We start from the raw sequence: 19,692 nt of genomic DNA on the forward strand, positions 1-19,692 counted from the left end.
AAGATTGGCAAGCCAAGCTCTCTATAGCCGCCTGATTTAAGAAAGAAATGTGTACTTGGAAAATGCCAAATAAAATTTCACAAATCAAGAAGTCAGGGCAAAATGCATTAAACCCATATTAGCAGTACATTCCCATGCATGCAGGACAGTGTACTATTTGTTAAAGCCAAGAACAGCTTTGTCCATGTACCCCAAAGAGTCACAACATCTTAGTGAAAATTTGTAAAATCATTTATAAATCAAGGAATTGTCATATTTTCATGTTTCGTTGTGATATTAGGGAGAGGTATGAAGATCATGTTTAAATAAAACTTTCACAAAACCACTAAATCGAACCCAAACATCATCTAGAGTAATTTTATGCAACTCTACAAGTTTCAAGGCTTCCTGTATTGTATTCATTGTTGTTAATGATTGTTCAATTTCCAATCTATTTAAATCCAATTGTTTTCCGTTTGGACTTTAGTAAAACCAGCTTTACCACCGTGACTGTGAATTTGCCTTAAAATATGCAGCATTAACAAGTGATCTAGATTCTCAGATTAGAATAAAGCCTGGTCACAGAGGTACCGAGGAATAGAATTCATTTGTTAATTTAACATTCTTGATGAAATTTACCATAATATGCAATTTAATTACCAAATGAAATTTTAAGATCATTCAAAAAAATTATTAACAGAAGAGTACTGTTTGCAATATAGAACATTCAGGACATGTGGAACAGTGGTCTTAAAAGTTGGAGTAAGAACCCAAACTCCATGCATAACCATCACACAAAGAACAAACATGAGGAAGCCTTGGCAACTTTGAGAACACCGTGACCAGAGAAAAAAACATTCCACCTTGAAGAGGGTACGAATCAGGAAAGGAACTGTTAGGACCAGTTTTCCCTCTGAAGTAAAGCAGATTTGACAGAAGTACATACATCAGGGGATGTTTGCATTAGATTTCACAGGAGCTCCATGTCAGGACTGCTTTGTATTGAGGGTGGGAGGAAGAATTTCAGAAGTACTTCAGTCTTTCAGTCCATTTTACTTGCCAGTGCAGTCCTCTAGCAAAACTTCTTCAATTCTGCTCCAGAGATTTTTTTACTCAGAGAGTGGTGAGTGCGTGGAATGGGCTGCCGGCAACGGTGGTGGAGCCGGATACGACGGGGTCGTTTAAGAGACTGTTGGATAGGTACCTGTTCAGCTCAGGTTTGTGGGCCGAAGGGCCTGAATTGTGCTGTAGGTTTTCTATGTTCTATATTGGATTGAAGCAGATCTGGATTTTTAAAGCATCTCTTGTGATCTTGTGTCACTGTTGTAGTGAAGGAAATATGGCAGTTGATTTGTACACAGTGGGCTCCTGCTAATGACCAATCTGTTTTAGTTGTAAAATTTGATCAAGCTTGGAAGTTTTCTTCAAAATAACTAACCTGAGGGAGCAAACGAGGAGGGAAAGCCTTTCAGGAATGCAGCACTCCCTCTGTACTACATGGGAATGCAAATCTATTATTTTTAAGTTCAAGCCTCTGTATTGGGTCTTGAACCTTTCATCTTCTAACTCAGAGGGGCAAGTGCTCCCAACTCAGCCACAGCTCACACTGTTCACTTGAGCCGTTCAATTAATACAGGGACTGTGTGTGCTGAATGATAACTATTTTCAAAGAATGAAGAGCAAAGGTGGAAAAGTGGAGTTGGGAGTTGGAGTTGGGAAGCAACTTAGCTCTGATTTAATTGAATAACAGAGCAGACTTTGGACTTAAACCTTATTTGTGTTTCAAACATCTCTGTAAATCACTGAGGTATGTCTAATTATTTATGTGAGACTATGCAGGAGTTCCAAGTCAAGACTGTATTGGCTCAGAGCATGGGGAGGAATTCAGTTGATGACACAAAGTATGTTAGCATAATGAAATGAAATGTCTTTTTTATATGCCAAGTACAATTCTCTAATGATAAGAGACAGCCTTGCATTCTGCTCCACATTAGACTGCTTGGGGGGAGTAAGGGTGAAGCAGTTTTTGAAAGATGAACATTCAGTGAGGGACTGAAATGCCTACTTTGGTTTCTAATATTCATACAAATCACTTAGTTTTTGCCAAATTACTAAAATAGCAATGGTTACCCAAGCCAACAGAATACTTTGTGCAACATGGATATTTCTGCTAGATCATTTCCAACATGATCTACAGGTAGATCTTTTGGGATTCATTTTATTGTTAAAGTACTATGTACATAAGCTAGAGAGAAAAGTAGCACTAACTACTAAACACCCCTCGTCACCCCTACGAGAATAGTTTAATCATAAAACTATGTAAGTGGATGCAGGAGTATATCAATTAAAAAACAGAAGATACAACTGATTTATTCTATATATCTACATGTCAGTATGATTTTAAAGGAATGCTTTTCTTTAAATTACACAACATCAGCAGTAAATTACATCATAAAAAAAGCTGCAGTTTCAACTCTCACATCCACTTTGAAGATCCAACATCTGTATACATTCTTAAGCATGAAGTGCAGAACTTTTAACAAAAAAAAATTTAAAAATAGCAAAACAACATAAAACTTCACATAAAAAGACAGTCACCATTTTTAGCTCTACAGCAATTACATGCTACCTTCTCAACATTACAGTCCTGTCTTCAAAAGGTGCAGTTCATGCATTTGACCACTTTGTTGCCGTAATCAATGCAGTCTGGGCCTATACATTCACAGCAGGCATTGTGAAACCATCTGTACTTCGAGGCACCCATGGACTCGCATGAATTTTTACACTGATGGATTGACATGCAGTCATTGAAGTAGACCACTGTGCAGTGAGGCTCTGTAATTTAAATACAAAAAAAGTCAAAAATTATTAAAACACAAGAACATGCCTTTGAAAGGGCAAAATATCCAATGACGCTTCATATAAATGTTAGCAATCAAAACTTGACACTGGGACCTATTGGGACAGAGATGATAAAAGAGGTGTGAAAAAACTTGCTCAAAGTGGTAGTTTAAGATGCAGTTAAAGGAGAAGAGGTTGGCTGAGTGATAAGGAAAGGAATTCCACTGGGAACGTGCAGGGGACCAGAACCGAAAAAGCACAGAGATCTTAGAGGTGTTGGCTGCAAGAGGTTACAGACAGAGTAGGGTAAGGCCATGGAGGAATCTGAAAACAAGAATAACGATTTTTTAAAAAATTTAGGCAACGTCAGAAAAAGAGAAAAACAAAGGCCGACAAATGCAAGGGTGATGGAAATGGGGCAGCAGAGTTTTTGCTTCGCGTGAGTTCAGCAAGGGTGCAAAGTGAGACAGTGGGCAGTATTGCACCGAAGTAATTAACCAAGAAATAACAAAAATATGGATGAAGGTCTCAGCATATCCGCTGAGGCAATGTAATGGAGGTGAAAATTAGTCGTCTTGGTATGGGTGTGGATGCAAGACCAGAAGCTGAACTCAGCATCAATCATGACACCGGGACTGCAAAGAATTGCACTCGGTTGCTAGGATACAGAGCCGGGAACAGAAGTGGGGACTGAAGACAATGGCTTTAGTTTTCCCAAAGGCAGGTGGAATTTAATCCTGATAGTTGTGAGGTGATGTATTTTGGAGGGAGGTGGGGTTTAATAATGGTGGGACATACACAATGAACAGTTGGTCTTTAGGGAGTATTGAGGAACAATGGGACCTTGGTGTACAAGTCCATAGATCCATAAAGGTGGCAGCACCAGTAGATAAGGTGGTGATGAAGGAATATGGGACGCTTGCTTTCATTAGCCTGGGCACAGAATACAACAGCAGCATCTTGGTACAAATTGATAAAACATGGTTAGGTCCCAACTGGAATACTGTGTGCAGTGTTCATCGCCACACGATAGGAAAGATGTGATTGCACGAAGGAAATTAATGACCACCCAATCCTGGATACTGGCCAAACAGCATGACAAATTAGGGGTAAAATCAGAAAATGCTGGGAATATTGTCCAGGCCAGGCAGCATCTGTGGAGAGAATTAACATTCTGGGCTGATGACCTTTCATTAAATTAGCTCTAATAAAAAGGTCACTGACATTGTTACTTTTTCCACAGATGCTGTCTGACTTGTTGAATATTTCTTGCATTTTCTGTTTTTATTTCAGATTTACAGCAGCTCAAGATTTTTTTTTGCTGTTTGCTTTAACGACAAGAGGCACTGGTGGGTTGAGGGAGGTGAACGTGAGGTAAAATTGGATGGCATCTGCATACAGGTGAACACCATTGTGCTTTCGGAAAATAGTAAGGGCCAAAGCTAAATCTCTATAGTACTCCAGAAGTAATGGTTAACATGCAACATAATGCGCTGCTATGATCTGTTCAGACGTTTCCTAAACATGAAGTACCCACCTCCACCACCCAGTCAGTCAGTGTGTCCCAGATCCCCTTCAACCTCTCACTCCTTAACATTAAACACATGCCCCCTTCCATGGAGAAAGGCTTCTTACTGCACCTCTTGTAACACAGGCAATGCCCACGTTATGAGAAAACGGTCCCTGTCCTGATTTTTTGTAATACAAAGCCGCATCATCTGCATGTGTGTCGAGAAATGGGAGTTGAAAAAGTAATTTTGAAATTATTTACTTTCTTCCCTCACATAAATTTCGTGAGAATGAATTTTTATTCTGTATCCCAAATGTTTTGACAGGGATTTGTGAATTCCGTAAGGGCGAACATCCATTACCCAAACTGCCATAAACACGAGGATCACCTGTACAAGGTATCAGCGACATTGAATGGGAAATTAAAACTAGCATTAATTCCCAGTGCATTAACTTACTATTCTCCTGAAAATTGTAATTATACTTGCCTTTCTAATCCAAAACACGTTTATTCTCAAAAGAAACAGTCAATATTTGCAACATAATTGACCCGTCAGATTCTCTTTTAAGAAAAAGTTTTTTTTTCCGTTTTTGGGTCGTTGCGGCAGACTTCGGAGCAGCTAAGTTTTTTTTCTCTCTAATCGGGAATAGCGGGGCAAGACTGCGCAGGGACGTGACGTAAGCGGTTAGTGCGCGGGCAGTTTAAAAAGAAAACTGCCATAACCAGCGGGTAGCGTCAGAGTGGGCAGCAGAGTGCGAGGGAGCAGAGTGATTGGGCTTTGGCTCAATGGGCTTAGGCAGTAACGGGGTGAGGCGAGGTAGGGGATTTGAGGAAAGGAAGTAGAATGAGTGCGGTTTTCTGTGCTCAGTGTCAGATGTGGGAGGTCCTGGAGTCTCCCAACCTTCAGGACGACCACATCTACACCTGGTGTGTCGAGCTGCTGCTCCTTAGGTACCGCATTAGGGAACTGGAGATGCAGCTCAATGACCTTCGTATGGTCAGAGAGAATGAGGAGGTGATAGAAAGGAGTTATAGGCAGGTGGTCACACCGGGACCATGGGAGTCAGGCAAGTGGGTCACAGTCAGGAGGGGGAAGGGAAATAGTCAGGTACTAGAGAGTACCCCTGTGGCTGTACCCCTTGACAATAAGTACTCCTGCTTGAGTACTGTTGGGGGAGACAGCCTACCTGGGGGAAGCAACAGTGGCAGTGCCTCTGGCACAGAGTCTGGCCCTGTGGCTCAGAAGGGTAGGGAAGGAGAGAGGAGGGCAGTAGTGATAGGGGACTGTATAGTTAGGTGGGCAGACAGGCGATTCTGCGGATGCAGGAAGGAAACTCGGAAGGTAGTTTGCCTCCCAGGTGCCAGGGTCCAAGATGTTTCAGATTGCATCCAAGATATTCTGCAGAGGGAGGGAGAACAGCCAGAGGTCGTGGTACATATTGGTACCAACGACATAGGTAGGAAAAGGGATGAGGTCCTGAAGAAAGACTATAGGGAGTTAGGAAGGAAGTTGAGAAGCAGGACCTCAAAGGTAGTAATTTCAGGATTACTGCCTGTGCCACGCGACAGTGAGTATAGAAATAGAATGAGGTGGAGTTTAAATGCGTGGCTGAGGGATTGGAGTGAGGGGCAGGGATTCAGATTTCTGGATCATTGGGGCTTCTTTTGGGGCAGGTATGACCTGTACAAAAAAGACGGGTTGCACTTGAATCTCAGGGGGACCAATATCCTGGCGAGGAGGTTTGCTAAGGCTACTGGGGAGAGTTTAAACTAGAATTGTTGGGGGGTGGGTGGGATCTGAATTGGAGAGACTGGGGAAGAGGTGTTTGGCTCTCAAATAGAGAAAGCTTGTAGTCGATACGAGAGGAAGGATAGGCAGGTGATAGAGAAGGGACGTGCTCAGACAGATGGTTTGAGATGTGTCTACTTTAACGCAAGGAGTATTGTGAACAAGGCAGATGAGCTTAGAGCTTGGATAAATACTTGGAGCTACGATGTGGTGGCCATTACAGAGACTTGGATGGCTCAGGGACAGGAATGGTTACTTCAAGTGCCGGGTTTTAGATGTTTCAGAAAGGACAGGGAGGGAGGCAAAAGAGGTTGGGGGGGGGTTGGGGGGGGTGGCACTGTTGATCAGAGGTAGTGTCACGGCTGCAGAAAAGGTGGATGTCCTGGAGGGCCTGTCTATGGAGTCTCCGTGGGTGGAGGTTAGGAACAGGAAGGGGTCAATAACTTTACTGGGTGTTTTTTATAGGCCGCCCAATAGTAACAGGGATATCGAGGAGCAGATAGGGAAGCAGATCCTAGAAAGGTGTGATAATAACAGAGTTGTTGTGATGGGAGAGTTTAATTTCCCAAATATCGATTAGAATCTCCATACAGCAAGGGGTTTAGATGGGGTGGTTTGTTAAGTGTGTTCAGGAAGGATTCTTAACACAATATGTAGATAAGCCTACAAGAGGAGAGGCTGTGCTTGATTTGGTATTGGGAAATGAACCTGGTCAGGTGTCAGGTCTCTCAGTGGGAGAGCATTTTGGAGATAGAATTATGATCACTATCTCCTTTACGATAGCATTGGAGAGAGATAGGAACAGACAGACTAGAAAGGCGTTTAGCTGGAGTAAAGGGAATTATGAGGCTCTCAGGCAGGAAATTGGAAGCTTAAATTGGGAACAAATGTTCTCAGAGAAAAGTACAGAAGAAATGTGGCAAATGTTCAGGGGATATTTGTGTGGAGTTCTGCATAGGCATGTTCCAATGAGACAGGGAAGTTACGATAGGATACAGGAACCGTGGTGCACCAAGGCTATAATAAATCTAGTCAAAAAAGCTTCAGAGAGCTAGGTAATGTTAGAGATCTGGAAGAGTGTAAGGCTAATAGGAAGGAGCTTAAATAGAAAATTAGGAGAGCCAGAAGGGGACATGAGAAGGCCTTGGCGGGCAGGATTAAGGAAAACCCCAAGGCATTCTATAAGTATGTGAAGAGCAAGAGGATAAGATGCAAAAGAATAGGACCTATCAAGTGCAACAGTGGGAAATTTTTAAAAAGATTTTATTTACAGCGTGGCAACAGACCCTTCCGGCCCAAAGAGTCCGCGCCACCCATTTTAAACCCAAATTAACCTACCCGTACATCTTTGCAATGTGGGAAGAAACCGGAGCACCCGGAGGAAACCCATGCAGACAAGTGTGTATGGATCCGGAAGAAATAGCAGAGGTACTTAATGAATACTTTACATCAGTATTCACTACAGAAAAAGATCTGGGTGATTGTAGTGAGGACTTGCAGCAGGCTGAAAAGCTTGACCATGTAGATATTAAGAAAGAGGAGGTGCTGGAACTTTTGGAAAGCATCAAGTTGGATAAGTCACTGGGACCAGATGAGATGTACCCCAGGCTGCTGTGGGAGGCGAGGGAGGAGATTGCAGAGCCTCCGATGATGATCTTTGCACCATCAATGGAGACAGGAGAGGTTCCAGAGGATTGCAGATGTTGTTCCCTTATTCAAGAAAGGGAGTAGAGATAGTCCAGGAAATTATAAACCAGTGAGTCTTACCTCAGTGGTTGGTAAGCTGATGGAGATCATCCTGAGAGGCAGGATTTATGAACATTTGGAGAGGTATAATATGATTAGGAATAGTCAGCATGGCTTTGTCAAGGGCAGGTCCTGCCTTACGAGCCTGATTGAATTTTTTTGAGGATGTGACTAAACACATCGATGAAGGGAGAGCAGTAGATGTAGTTTATATGGATTTCACCAAGGCATTTGATAAGGTACCCCATGCAAGGCTTATTGAGAAAGTAAGGAGGCATGGGATCCAAGGGGACATTGCAGTGTGGATCCAGAACTGGCTGGCCCACAGAAGGCAAAGAGTGGTTGTTGAAGGGTCGTATTCTGCATGGAGGTCAGTGACCAGTGGTGTACCTCAGGGATCTGTCCTGGGACCCTTACTCTTTGTGATTTTTATAAACGACCTGGATGAGGAAGCGGAGGGATGGGTTAGTAAGTTTGCGGATGACACAAAGGTTGGAGGTGTTGTGGATAGTATGGAGGGCTGTCGGAGGTTACAGAGGGACATAGATAGGATGCAAAGCTGGGCTGAGAAGTGGCAGATGGAATTCAACCCAGATAAGTGTGAAGTGGTTCATTTTAGTAGGTCAAATATGATGGCAGAGTATAGTATTAATGCTAAGACTCTTGGCAGTGTGGAGGATCAGAGGGATCTTGGGGTCCGAGTCCATAGGACGCTCAAAGCAGCTGCACAGGTTGACTCTGTGGTTAAGAAGGCACATGGTGTATTGTCCTTCATCAATCGTGGAATAGAATTTAGGAGCCGGGAGGTATTGTTGCAGCTACATAGGACCCTGGTCAGACCCCACTTGGAATACTGTGCTCAGTTCTGGTCACCTCACTACAGGAAGGATGTGGAAGCCATGGAAAGGGTACAGAGGAGATTTACAAGGATGCTGCCTGGATTGCGGAGCATGCCTTATGAAAGCAGTTTGAGGGAACTCGGCCTTTTCTCCCTGGAGTGACAGAGGAGGACGGGGGGACCTGATAGAGGTACATAAGATGATGAGAGGCATTGATCGGGTAGATAGTCAGAGACTTTTTCCCAGGGCTGAAATGGTTGCCACAAGAGGACACAGGTTTAAGGTGCTGGGGAGTAGGTATAGAGGCGATGTCAAGGGTAAGTTTTTTACTCAAAGAGTGGTGAGTTCGTGGAATGGGCTGCCAGCAATGGTGGTGCAGGCGGATACGATACGGTCTTTTAAGAGACTTTTGGATAGGTACATGGAGCTGAGGAAGATAGAGGGCTATGGGTAAGCCTAGTAATTTCTAAGGTAGGGACATGTTCAGCACAGCTTTGTGGGCCGAAGGGCCTGAATTGTGCTGTAGGTTTTCTATGTTCTAACTCTAGAATTGGAATAGCTATAAAGTGCTGGCAGTGATCCAAAGTTTTATTCTGTTAACTGTATAATTTTATTATGGTGCTTTGCAAACAATATTTCACACAACGCATTGAGCTGAATGGAGGGTGCGGTGGGGAAGAGAGAGGGAGGGGGCAATCATATAAGCTACAAGGACTCAGCTGGAGAGACTGTTTAAGTCTCGGATGGTGAGAAGGGAAGGGGTAAAAGGGCAGGTGTTGCAACTTCTATTACAGCATTTTCTGTAACTTGTCAGTTAACTACACCAGTGCCCTTTTCCATACAGATTTAAGTCTCTCCACCCAGTCACCTCATCAAACACCTTAAGCAAAACTGTTCCTATAATACATTGTGATAGAGCCAAAGTGTATTGTGCTTCAGGAGAACAGGCTTTACAACCTTTGTTCCAATTGCTTATGGCAAAGGAAGTGTATAAACTAAAATAATTCAAGCACTGTTGTTTTATATCAGCTGATAACTCAGATTACAGGAAACATTTGAAAAGCTAAAACACTGCAGAAGCTGAAATCTGAAATAAAAAAACAGAAAATGCTGGAAACCCTCAGCAAGTCAGGCAGCATTCTGTGGAAAGAGAAACAGAGTTAATGTTTCAGGTTTGAGACCCTTCATCAGAAGTGGGAAAGAGAGGTACAAGATAGTTTTCAGCAACAGAGACGATGGGGGAAGGATGGGTTGAACAAAGGGAATATCCCTGGTATGGCGAGACCAGATGAGTCAATGTGGTAGTTAGGATCAGATTGTGCTTCTTTGCTTGTGTTGTGTGTTGCTAATAGCAGGGCTGTTGGTCGTGTTCAGCAGGCCAGGCTTTGTGAATGAAGAAAAAAAACTGGGCCAAAATCACAGGTGGAAAGACAAGCAGAAATAATATGTTCTGACATAGAAAAAAAAAGTTCCCTAACTCAACACAACCATACAACAAATGGTAATATATTACCTTTCTCACCCTCAAGTTCTACATGGGGGCTGTTTACAGGCAGTGATACATTCTGAAGCGGAGATATGTCCAGGCTTTCCAAGAAGGAGACCAGGTTCTCGTGATAGGTGAGCTCCTCTGAGACAGGGAATGAGACAATGTTCCAGTGCAGGTGAGTTTCACCTTCTGTCAGAGCACGGAAGAGAGACGGGATGGGTTCATGAAGCTCCTCCACTGTACTCTTTGATGTGGGTGGTGTGTCGCTATAATTTCTGGGATTGCACATTCCTGGGAATTAAAGAAAAATTAACATCACAGTGCCATCCTATCAGATTTCACTCTTTTAGAGGATGCTGGTTCAAGATATAAACAAGTCTACTGGGATCAGCAATCTTTTATTGCAATAGCCATTGTGTAACATTAAAAGGAAACTTATCTTTACAAATCCTTAGGCAGAAAAGCAATGAATGAGAATATTCAAAACTACATTGAAAGAGTGATCAAAGGAACAAAGACAGGGCCAAAGAAAAAGTGAAATAGCAGAATTTACAAAGGCTCAAAACAAATAGTTCATCAGAGGAACAGGAGTAGGTCACTTAAGCACTCAAGCTTGTTCAGTTAGATCGTGCCTGATCTGTTATATGACTCCTTAGTATCTTTGATCAACAAGAACAATAGGTTTAAAATTAACAATCAACATTGTACTAATTGCTATACAATCAAGAGTATTGCAAACTTCTACCACCAGTAAATAAGTGTTTCCTGATTTTATATTCTAATTTTAAGTGGAAATAAGTTTTTCATCTCTCCATATCCTATTAGTTCCAATATTATCCTGAAAACTTTGATCAGTTTTAAATGATACTAATGATGAAAGGCCATCCAACTGGGATGTAAAAAACTTTGCTCTTCAATTGTTGATGCCTGACTTGTTGTACATTTTAATTATATTCTAGTGCTTGGTTTAATCCTTGTTAAGAAGAACTTGTGCACTCGTTAATTTGTATATTCAGGAAGGTTTGACAAGTTTAGATGTTTGTACTGTAGCAGACGCTGGACACCACAATCCACACTGACATGGGCTCTGAACAGCAAGTGAGAGAAATAATTAAATTGCAAGAGACTAGGGCTACACAATTGTTCCAAAGTCTTTGACAAAATCCCCTCTACTTTACCCTCCTTTTTCTCTCTGTGTCGAATCCCACCTGCCTCCCTCCAAGCAAACCCACCAAATTGCCTGATTTAAGAGTTAAATTCCTTGCACACCAGATCACTGATCACGTGTGTGATTTGTTACCTTCTGCCCAAACACTGCAGGGATCTCAGGATTTATAACTTACAAAGCAATCTTAACAACTTGAAAAGTAAGAGAAAACAGAAGAAATATAGTCAAAGGAATGCTTATTTAGAGATATGATGCAACACTGCTGAATTCTGTAATGAACTCAAAATTTGCTCGTCACTGTGTCAGTCATTGCTCAGTAGGTAACATTCTTTCCCCCAAGTCCAAGTTGCCCTCCCCGAGACATAAGCACAAAATCCTATGCTTTGCAGCCTTTCACAAGCTACCTCACAGCTCCAGAAACCTGGGTTTAATCCCGACCTCAGGATGTGTGGAGTTTGCACATTCTCCTTGTGATGTGTAAAGATGTATGGATTGGTCAGTTAATTGGCCTCTGTAAACTGCTCCCAGTGTGGGTGAGTGGTAGAACCTGAGGGGTGTGGGGGCAAGGAATTGATGGAAACACGGGGAGAATAAAACAGGTTAGGGTACAATTGGTGTAAATGGGTGCTTGATGGTCAGTGCAGATGTTGGACTGTTGAATCAGTTTCCATGCTGCATCTCTCTATAACTGTAAATGAAGCTGTGCATAGACATAGAATCATATATTGGATAGACTGAGTCTGATCAGGGGGAGTTAGCATGGCTTTATGCGTGGAAATCGTGCTTGATGAACCTTTGAGTTTTTTTTGAAGAGGTAACCAAAAAGGTAGATGAAGGTAGGGCAGTGGATGTTGTTTATTTGGACTTTAGCAAGGCCTTTGACAGGTCCCGCATGGTAGGCTGGTCTGGAAGATTAGGTCCCATAGGATCCAGGGAGAGCTGGTTAGGTGGATTCAAAATTGGCTCGGAGGTAGGAAGCAGAGGGTGGTGGTTGAAGGTTGTTTCTCGGAATGGAGGCCAGTGACTAGTGGTGTGCTGTAGGAGTCAGTGTGGGAACCCTTGTTATTCATTATTTATACAAATGACTTGGATGCGAATGTACAAGGCTTGATCAGTAAGTTTGCTGATGACACGAAATTAGGAGGTGTTGTTGGTCGTGAAGAAGGTTATCATAGATTACAGGGGGATCTTGATCAGTTAGGGAAGTGGGCCGAAGAATGGCAAATGGATTTCAATACAGATAAATGTGAGGTGATGCACTTTGGAAAGTCAAACAAGCGTAGGACTTATACTATGAGTGGTAGGGCATAGGGAGTGTAATGGAACACAGGGACCTTAGAGTACACTGCGTAGTTCGTTGAAAGCAGCATCACAGGTAGACAGGGCGGTGAAAAAGGCATCTAGTACACTGGCCCTCATCAGTCAGGGCACTGAGTATAGGAGTTGGGGCATTATGTTGCAGTTGTACAAGTCGTTGGTGAGGCTGCACTTGGAGTACTGTGTACAGTTTTGGTCACCCTGTTATAGGAAAGACGTGGTTAAACTAGAAAGAGTGTGGGAAAGATTTACGAGGATGTTGCCAGTGACCAGAGGGCCTGAGTGAAAGGGAGAGGTTGGCCAGGCTAGGTCTTTATTCCTTGGAACGTAGGAGAATGAAGGGCAACCTTATAGAAATGTTTAAAATTATGAGAGGCATAGATAAGGTGGATGGTAACAGTCTTTTTCCCAGAGTAGGGGAGTCCAAAACTAGGGAGGCATAGATTTAGGGTGACAGGGGAAAGATTTAAAAGGGACCTGAGGGATAACTTTTTCACGCAGAGTGTGGTGAGTATATGGAACGAGCTGCCAGATGAAGTGGTTGAGGCAGATACAATAGTACCATTTAAGAAGCATTTGGACAGGTACATGGAGGGGTGGGGCTTAGAGGGATATGGGCTGAACGCAGGAGATTGGGACTAGCTGGGTGGGCACCATGGTCCACATGGACTGGTTGGGCTGAAGGGCCTGTATCCATGCTGTATTGCTCTATGACTCTATGATCACAGAAACTGGCCCTTTGGCCAACCATATCCATGCCTTCTTAGGTGGAGCTAAACAGAAGAGGCCTTTTCAGCCAATTCAGTCTATGTGGCACACAGAATAATCACTTTCCCCACTAGCTTTCTCTGTAGACTACTATCTCCACATTCCCATCAACTCCACAGATTCTACCTCTCACCTGCACAACCAAGGGCAATTTACAGTGGCCACATTAACCTACCAGCCCACTATGTGAGTGGAAACCAGAGGAGCTGGGGGAACCTGTATGGTCACAGGGAGAACGTGCAAAGTCCACACAGAGAGCATCAGAGGGCACGATTGAACCTGGGGAGCTTGATCCACGAGGCAGCAGCTCTACCAGCTGTGCCACTATGCTGCAAATAACGTGTGAAAATGATTATACCTGTTTTGCAGTAGGGGCTAACTACTCTGTGCCTTGAAATAATATCATTGGTTTATGTATCTGAGAAGGCAGATGTTTAGCTCCACCTAAGAAGGCATGGATATGGTTGGCCAAAGGGCCAGTTTCTGTGATCATAGAGTCATAGAGCAATACAACATGGATACAGGCCCTTCAGCCCAACCAGTCCATGTGGACCATGGTGCCCACCCAGCTAGTCCCAATCTCCTGCGTTCAGCCCATATCCCTCTAAGCCCCGCCCCTCCATGTACCTGTCATAAGGATATATGGAGTTTGGTGTGAGCAAATTGGCTCACGAAAGGGGACTGCCCTTCATAGGCACTTCATTGGTTGCAAAGGGAAAAAACACTGGGATGTCCTGAAGTAATGAAATTTGTTATATAAATTTCAAGGATAGAGAAACAGGGGGCTATGTGGGAGGGAAGGGTTAGATAGATCTTAGAGCAGGATAAAATGTCGGCTCAACATTGTGGGCCAAAGGGCCTGTACTGTGCTGTAACGTTCAATGTTAAATACAAGTTCTTCTTTCTTTGACCAATAAATGCACTAATATGTAACCCAGAATGCTCCTCCCCAAATATAAAAAATGTACAATGTTTGAAAGTGTCTACCCAAGTATTAACCTTTACAATGTCGGCTATAAAGAATGGTCGATATACATTTAAAATTCAATTTTTGGTGCAATCTATAATTAATATACAATTCACTAATTGCTCAATTCATGAGACTAATAACGGAATGTCACTAAAACATTACCTTGAACAAACTAAGTTAACATGGTTGGTACAGGGAAATTTTAAACTCTCGATCCAATATAGGGAATGCCAAAATAAACTTAAGCAAGCTGCAATTATTCCAATAACAACATGACCCAGATAATAGTGCATTGTATGTTTCTTATTCTTTACTATTCCAGTTTAACAGGCTGCGTCACAGAGATTAAACTAACAAATGCCTGAGGAAAAAAAAGATGACTCACCCACACAGTCACAGCACTCATCCCAGAGAGTCCCCAAGCAAAGCATGCATTCCTTGCAACATGAACAATTTCCATCTACAGGACGACATTGACATAGTTCCTGCAATAAAAAAAAGTATGCATTAAAACAGACAAACAAATAAGAAAGCAGCTGAATTGAACTTCAAAGATTAAGAGACTCACTGGCTCTCCACTCGGCTTTGGAGCACCTAGACAACAGCAAAACATATGCCAGGCTGCTGTTTATCGATTACAGCTCAGCATTCTACACCATCATCCCCTCAGTACTAATCAACAAGCTTCAAAACTTGGGCCTCTGTACCTAACTCTGCAACTGGATCAACTTCCTTACAGGGAGACCACAGTCAGTGCGGATCAATAGTAGCATCTCCTCACTGACAATCAACACAGGCGCACCTCAAGGATGAGTGTTTAGCCCATTGTTCTACTCTCTCTACACTCGTGACTGTGTGGTTAGGCACAGTTCAAACGCCATCTATAAATTCACCAATGACATTACCGTTGTTTATAGAACCTCAGATGGCAATGAGGAGGCATACAGGAGTGAAATAGATCAGCTGGTCGAGTAGTGTCACAACAACAACCTCGTACTTGTCATCAGCAAGACCAAGGAACTGATTGTGGACTTCAGGAAGGGGAAGATGGGAGAACACACACCAGTCTTCATTGAGGGGTCAGCGGTGGAAAGGGTGAGCAGCTTCAAGTTCCTGGGCATCAACATCTCAGAGGATCTATCCTGGGCCCAACATATTGATGCAATCATGAAGGTGGCACACCAGTGGCTCTAATTCATTAGGAGTTTGAGGAGATTTGGTTTGTCACCAAAGGCTCTTACAAATTTCTATAGATGTACGGTGGAGAGCATTCTGACTGGTTGCATCACCACCTGGTATGGAGGCTCCAATGCGCAGGATCGAAAGAGGCTGCAAAGGGTTGTAGACTCAGCCAGCTCCATCAAAGGCACAACCCTCCCCACCATCGAGGACATCTTCAAGAGGCAGTGCCTCAAGAAGGTGACATCCATCATTAAGGACCCTCACCATCCAGGACATGCCCTCTTCTCGTTACTACCATCGGGGAGGAGGTACAGGAGCCTGAAGACCCACACTCAACGTTTCAGGAACAGCTTCTTTCCCTCCGCCATCAGATTTCTGAATGGTCCATGAACACTGCCTTGTTATTCCTCTTTTGCACTATTTAATTTTGAAACATAGTAATTTTTGTTTTTATGTCTTTATGTCTTACATCATGCTACTACCACAAAACAACAAATTTCACGACATATGTCAGTGATATTAAACCTGATTCTGATTAAGCTTCAGAGAGAGAGTATGTAAAACACAGAAAAAGAATTTAAAGGGTCATCAGCAAACAACATGGGAATTAACCTGAAAAAGACCTCAGTGCCTTTTTAGACATGATCTTTTCTGAGTTGTACTCATAAAGAGGACCAGTTAGGTTAGCAGCTGGTGAAGATAACTGGAGACATAAGAGACTGCAGATGCTGGAATCTGGAGCAAAAAAATACAAACTGTGAGAGGAACTCAGCAGGTCTGACAGCATCTGTGGAGGGAGATGGAATTTGATGCTTCGGGTCAAGATCTTTCATCTGGACTCCAAATATTGACTGTCTATTCCCTCCACAGATGCTGCCTGAACCACTGAATTGCTCCAGCAGTTTATTTTTTGGTGGACATAACCGGTATCATGGAATACTGACTAAAACATTGAGGCATTTGCTGTCATCACCATACAAACCAACAACAAGTTTGAGATTCTATTGTTCACTGCAACAGAGACCGTTTGTCCCATCAGGTCCATGCCAGCCCCCGACAGGACAAACCCATTAGTCCACTTTCTTCTTTCTCTGTGATTTATTTTTCTCTCACATGCTCATCAACTCCCCTTTGATTGTTCTGCCTTTTCTCCTCACTGATGGCTAATTTAGTGACTAATTACCCTCCGGAGGAGTGTGATACAGTCCTGATGAAGGGTCTCAGCCCGAAACGTCGGCTGTTCATTTCCCTCCATAGATGCTGCCTGACCTGCTGAGTCCCTCCAGCATTGTGTGTGTGTTGCTCCAGATTTCCAGTCTCTCGTGTCTCTGATACAGGGAGAGCACAGGTACAGGGACTGACTGACCAAGGAACAGAGTTGCAGGAAGGATATGTATTAAAACACTGATAAAGAACAATCCTTCATGCCCTCCATCCTCTCCGTACTAATCTTCATCTCACCATCAAACCCATAGACAAGAGCAGTGCTGTTGTAGTCTGATGAACTGACCTCTACCTTGCCGAGGCTAGACGTCAACTCTCGGACACCTCGTCTTACTTGCCTTTCAACCAGGACCCCACCAAGGAGCATCAGACCATTGTCTCCCGCACCATCAGAGACCTCATCACCTCTGGAGATCTCCACCATCAATGCAGCCCTTACCCGCATCTCCTCCACTTCCTGTAGGTCTGCCTACACCCCATTCCACCCCCCCCCCCAACATAACAAGGACAGAGTTCCCCTTGTCCTCACCTACTACCTCACAAGCCTCCACATTCAACACATCATTCTCCACAACTTCCGCCACAACGGGATCCCACCACCACCAGGCACAGCTTCCCCTCCCCCCCTCCTCCACTTTCGACAGGGATCGCTCTCTCCGTGACTCCCTTGTCCACTCATCCCTCCACACTGATGACCCTCCCGGCACTTATCCCTGCAAATGTGCGAAGTGCTACACCTGACCCTACACCTCCTCCCTCACCACCATTCAGGGCCCCAGACAGTCCTTCCAGGTGAGGCACCACTTTACTTGTGAATCAGAGGGTGTCATTTATTGCATCCGGTGCTCCCGGTGCAGCCTCCTGTACATCGGTGAGACCCGACGCAGATTGGGTGACCGCTCCGTCTGCCTCAACAGCCAGGACCTCCTGGTTCAATTCCACATCCCATTCCCACACTGACTTGTCTGTCCATGGCCTCCTCTACTGCCATGTTCAGGCCAGACGCAGGTTGGAGGAGCAACACCTCATATGCCGTCTTGGTAGTCTCCAACCTGACGGCATCAACATCAATTTCTTTAACTTCCGGTAACCCCTCCCCCCCCCCTTTGTTTTCCCTCATTCCTGTGGCCCCCTCACCCCTTCTCTTTCCCCTCCCCTGCCCTTAGGACCTGCCCACTACCTCCCTCCTATTCCCCACCTCCTTCCCTTTATTCCATGGTCTACTGTGCTCTCCCACCATATTCTTTCTTCAGCCCTTTGCCTCTTCAACCCATTGGCTTCTTGCATCATTCCCTTTCATCTCCCCCTCCCCCACCTACCTACCATCCCCCCCTCACACCTGGCCTCACCTCTCACCTGCCAGCTTGTGCTCCTCCCCCTCCCTTTTTATTCCCTTCTGCCCTCTTCCTTTCCAGTCCTGATGAAGGGTCTCGACCCGCAACGTCGACTGTTTATTTCCCTCCATAGATGCTGCCTGACCTGCTGAGTACCTCCAGCAGCTTGTGTGTGTTGCTAAAGAACAGCCCTGACCCATGCAGGGACAGACTGCCCTTGCTGTAGGAGAGATTAAGCAGATTGGACCTATACTCTCTAAGAGGAGTGTGATACAGGAGAGCACAGGTGCAGGGACCGACTGACCAAGGGAAAGAGTTGCAGGAAGGATACGTATTAAAACACTGATAAAGAATAACCCTGACCCATGCAGGGCCAGACTGCCTTTAGAAACCACTCCACCCCTCTCTCCCACCTGTGGGAACATAAGTGATGGTGTCCCTCTACATGAGCCACAAATTAACATGTGGGTTCAGCAACCAATTAGGCAGGCAAATGGCATGTTGGATTTACTGAGAGAAGATTTGAGTACAAGAGTAAATATGTCCTGCTCCAATCATATAGGGCCCTGGTGAAAAGACACCAGCAATAACATGTACAGCTCTAGTTAGGTAGGATGTACTTGCAATCGGAGTACAGCAAAGGTTGGCCAGATTGATTCCTGCCTGTTAACTTCTGGTAACCACTCCCCTCTGTTCCCCCCCCCCCCTTCTTTTCCCCTTCATTCCTGTGGCCCCCTTCATGCCTTCTCTTTCCCCTCCCCCACCCTTATGACCTGCCCACTACCTCCCTCCTACTCCCCACCTCCTTCCCTTTATTCCACGGTCTACTGAGGGCCTGTTGAATGAGAAAAGATGAAGCAGTCTGGCCTATATGCCCCATAGCAGTGAGACTCTTTAGCTACACGTGTTCTCCTTTACACTGGAGAGACTAAATGCAGATTGGGTGAGCACTTTACTGAGCATCTCCATTCGGTCCCCAGGGACAACCTTGAGCTTTCTGTTTTCTGCCACTTTAATTCTCCATCCCACTCTGACCTGTTTCATCAGTGGCCTCCTGCACTGTTATAACAAGGCCCTATGTAAGCTTGAGGAACAACACCTAATTTTCAGCTGAGCACATTGCATTCTACAGCTTTAAGTAACTCGCTCTTTCTTTCTGTCTATGTCAGAACTAGCATTTTTCCCTGTCATTTTGGCTCAGTTTTTCTCTATTAACATAGTCTGACCTTCTGAGCATTTCTCACATCCTCGTTATTAGCAACGCATTACACAGACAAAGCAGCACAATGGGCTTTGGTCTCACCCTACCAGACATGTTCCCTTTGTTCTACCTATCCCTCCCCTACCTTCTCTGCTACTGAAAACTAAATTGGTTTTCTCTCTTTCACAGCTCTGATGAAGTGCCTAGAACCTGAAATTCAATGGTTTCTCTTTCCATAGTTGCTGCCTAAACTACCTGGCTATGTAGTGAGAATGTCGTTCAACTTCTCAAATTACTTTTCCTTTAATATCAACTCTACCTACATGACCACAAAT

At 44.1% G+C, this 19,692-nt stretch overlaps 1 protein-coding gene across 1 annotated transcript in view; it reads right to left on the reverse strand.

Moving 5' to 3' along the window:
• Positions 1-312: 312 nt before the first annotated feature.
• Positions 313-19,692, reverse strand: part of twsg1a (twisted gastrulation BMP signaling modulator 1a) — a 40,319-nt gene continuing 20,939 nt past the window's right edge. The window contains exons 3-5 of the mRNA XM_052023199.1: positions 14,802-14,901; positions 10,218-10,484; positions 313-2,814 (exon numbers count right to left, since the gene is read on the reverse strand). Of these exons, the coding sequence (XP_051879159.1) occupies positions 2,633-2,814; positions 10,218-10,484; positions 14,802-14,901 (549 nt within the window). The 3' untranslated portion in view covers positions 313-2,632. The remainder of the gene's footprint in view (positions 2,815-10,217; positions 10,485-14,801; positions 14,902-19,692) is intronic.

Source organism: Pristis pectinata, chromosome 9 (genome assembly GCF_009764475.1).
Source record: "Pristis pectinata isolate sPriPec2 chromosome 9, sPriPec2.1.pri, whole genome shotgun sequence".
In the NCBI taxonomy this organism is placed as follows: Eukaryota; Metazoa; Chordata; class Chondrichthyes; order Rhinopristiformes; family Pristidae; genus Pristis; species Pristis pectinata.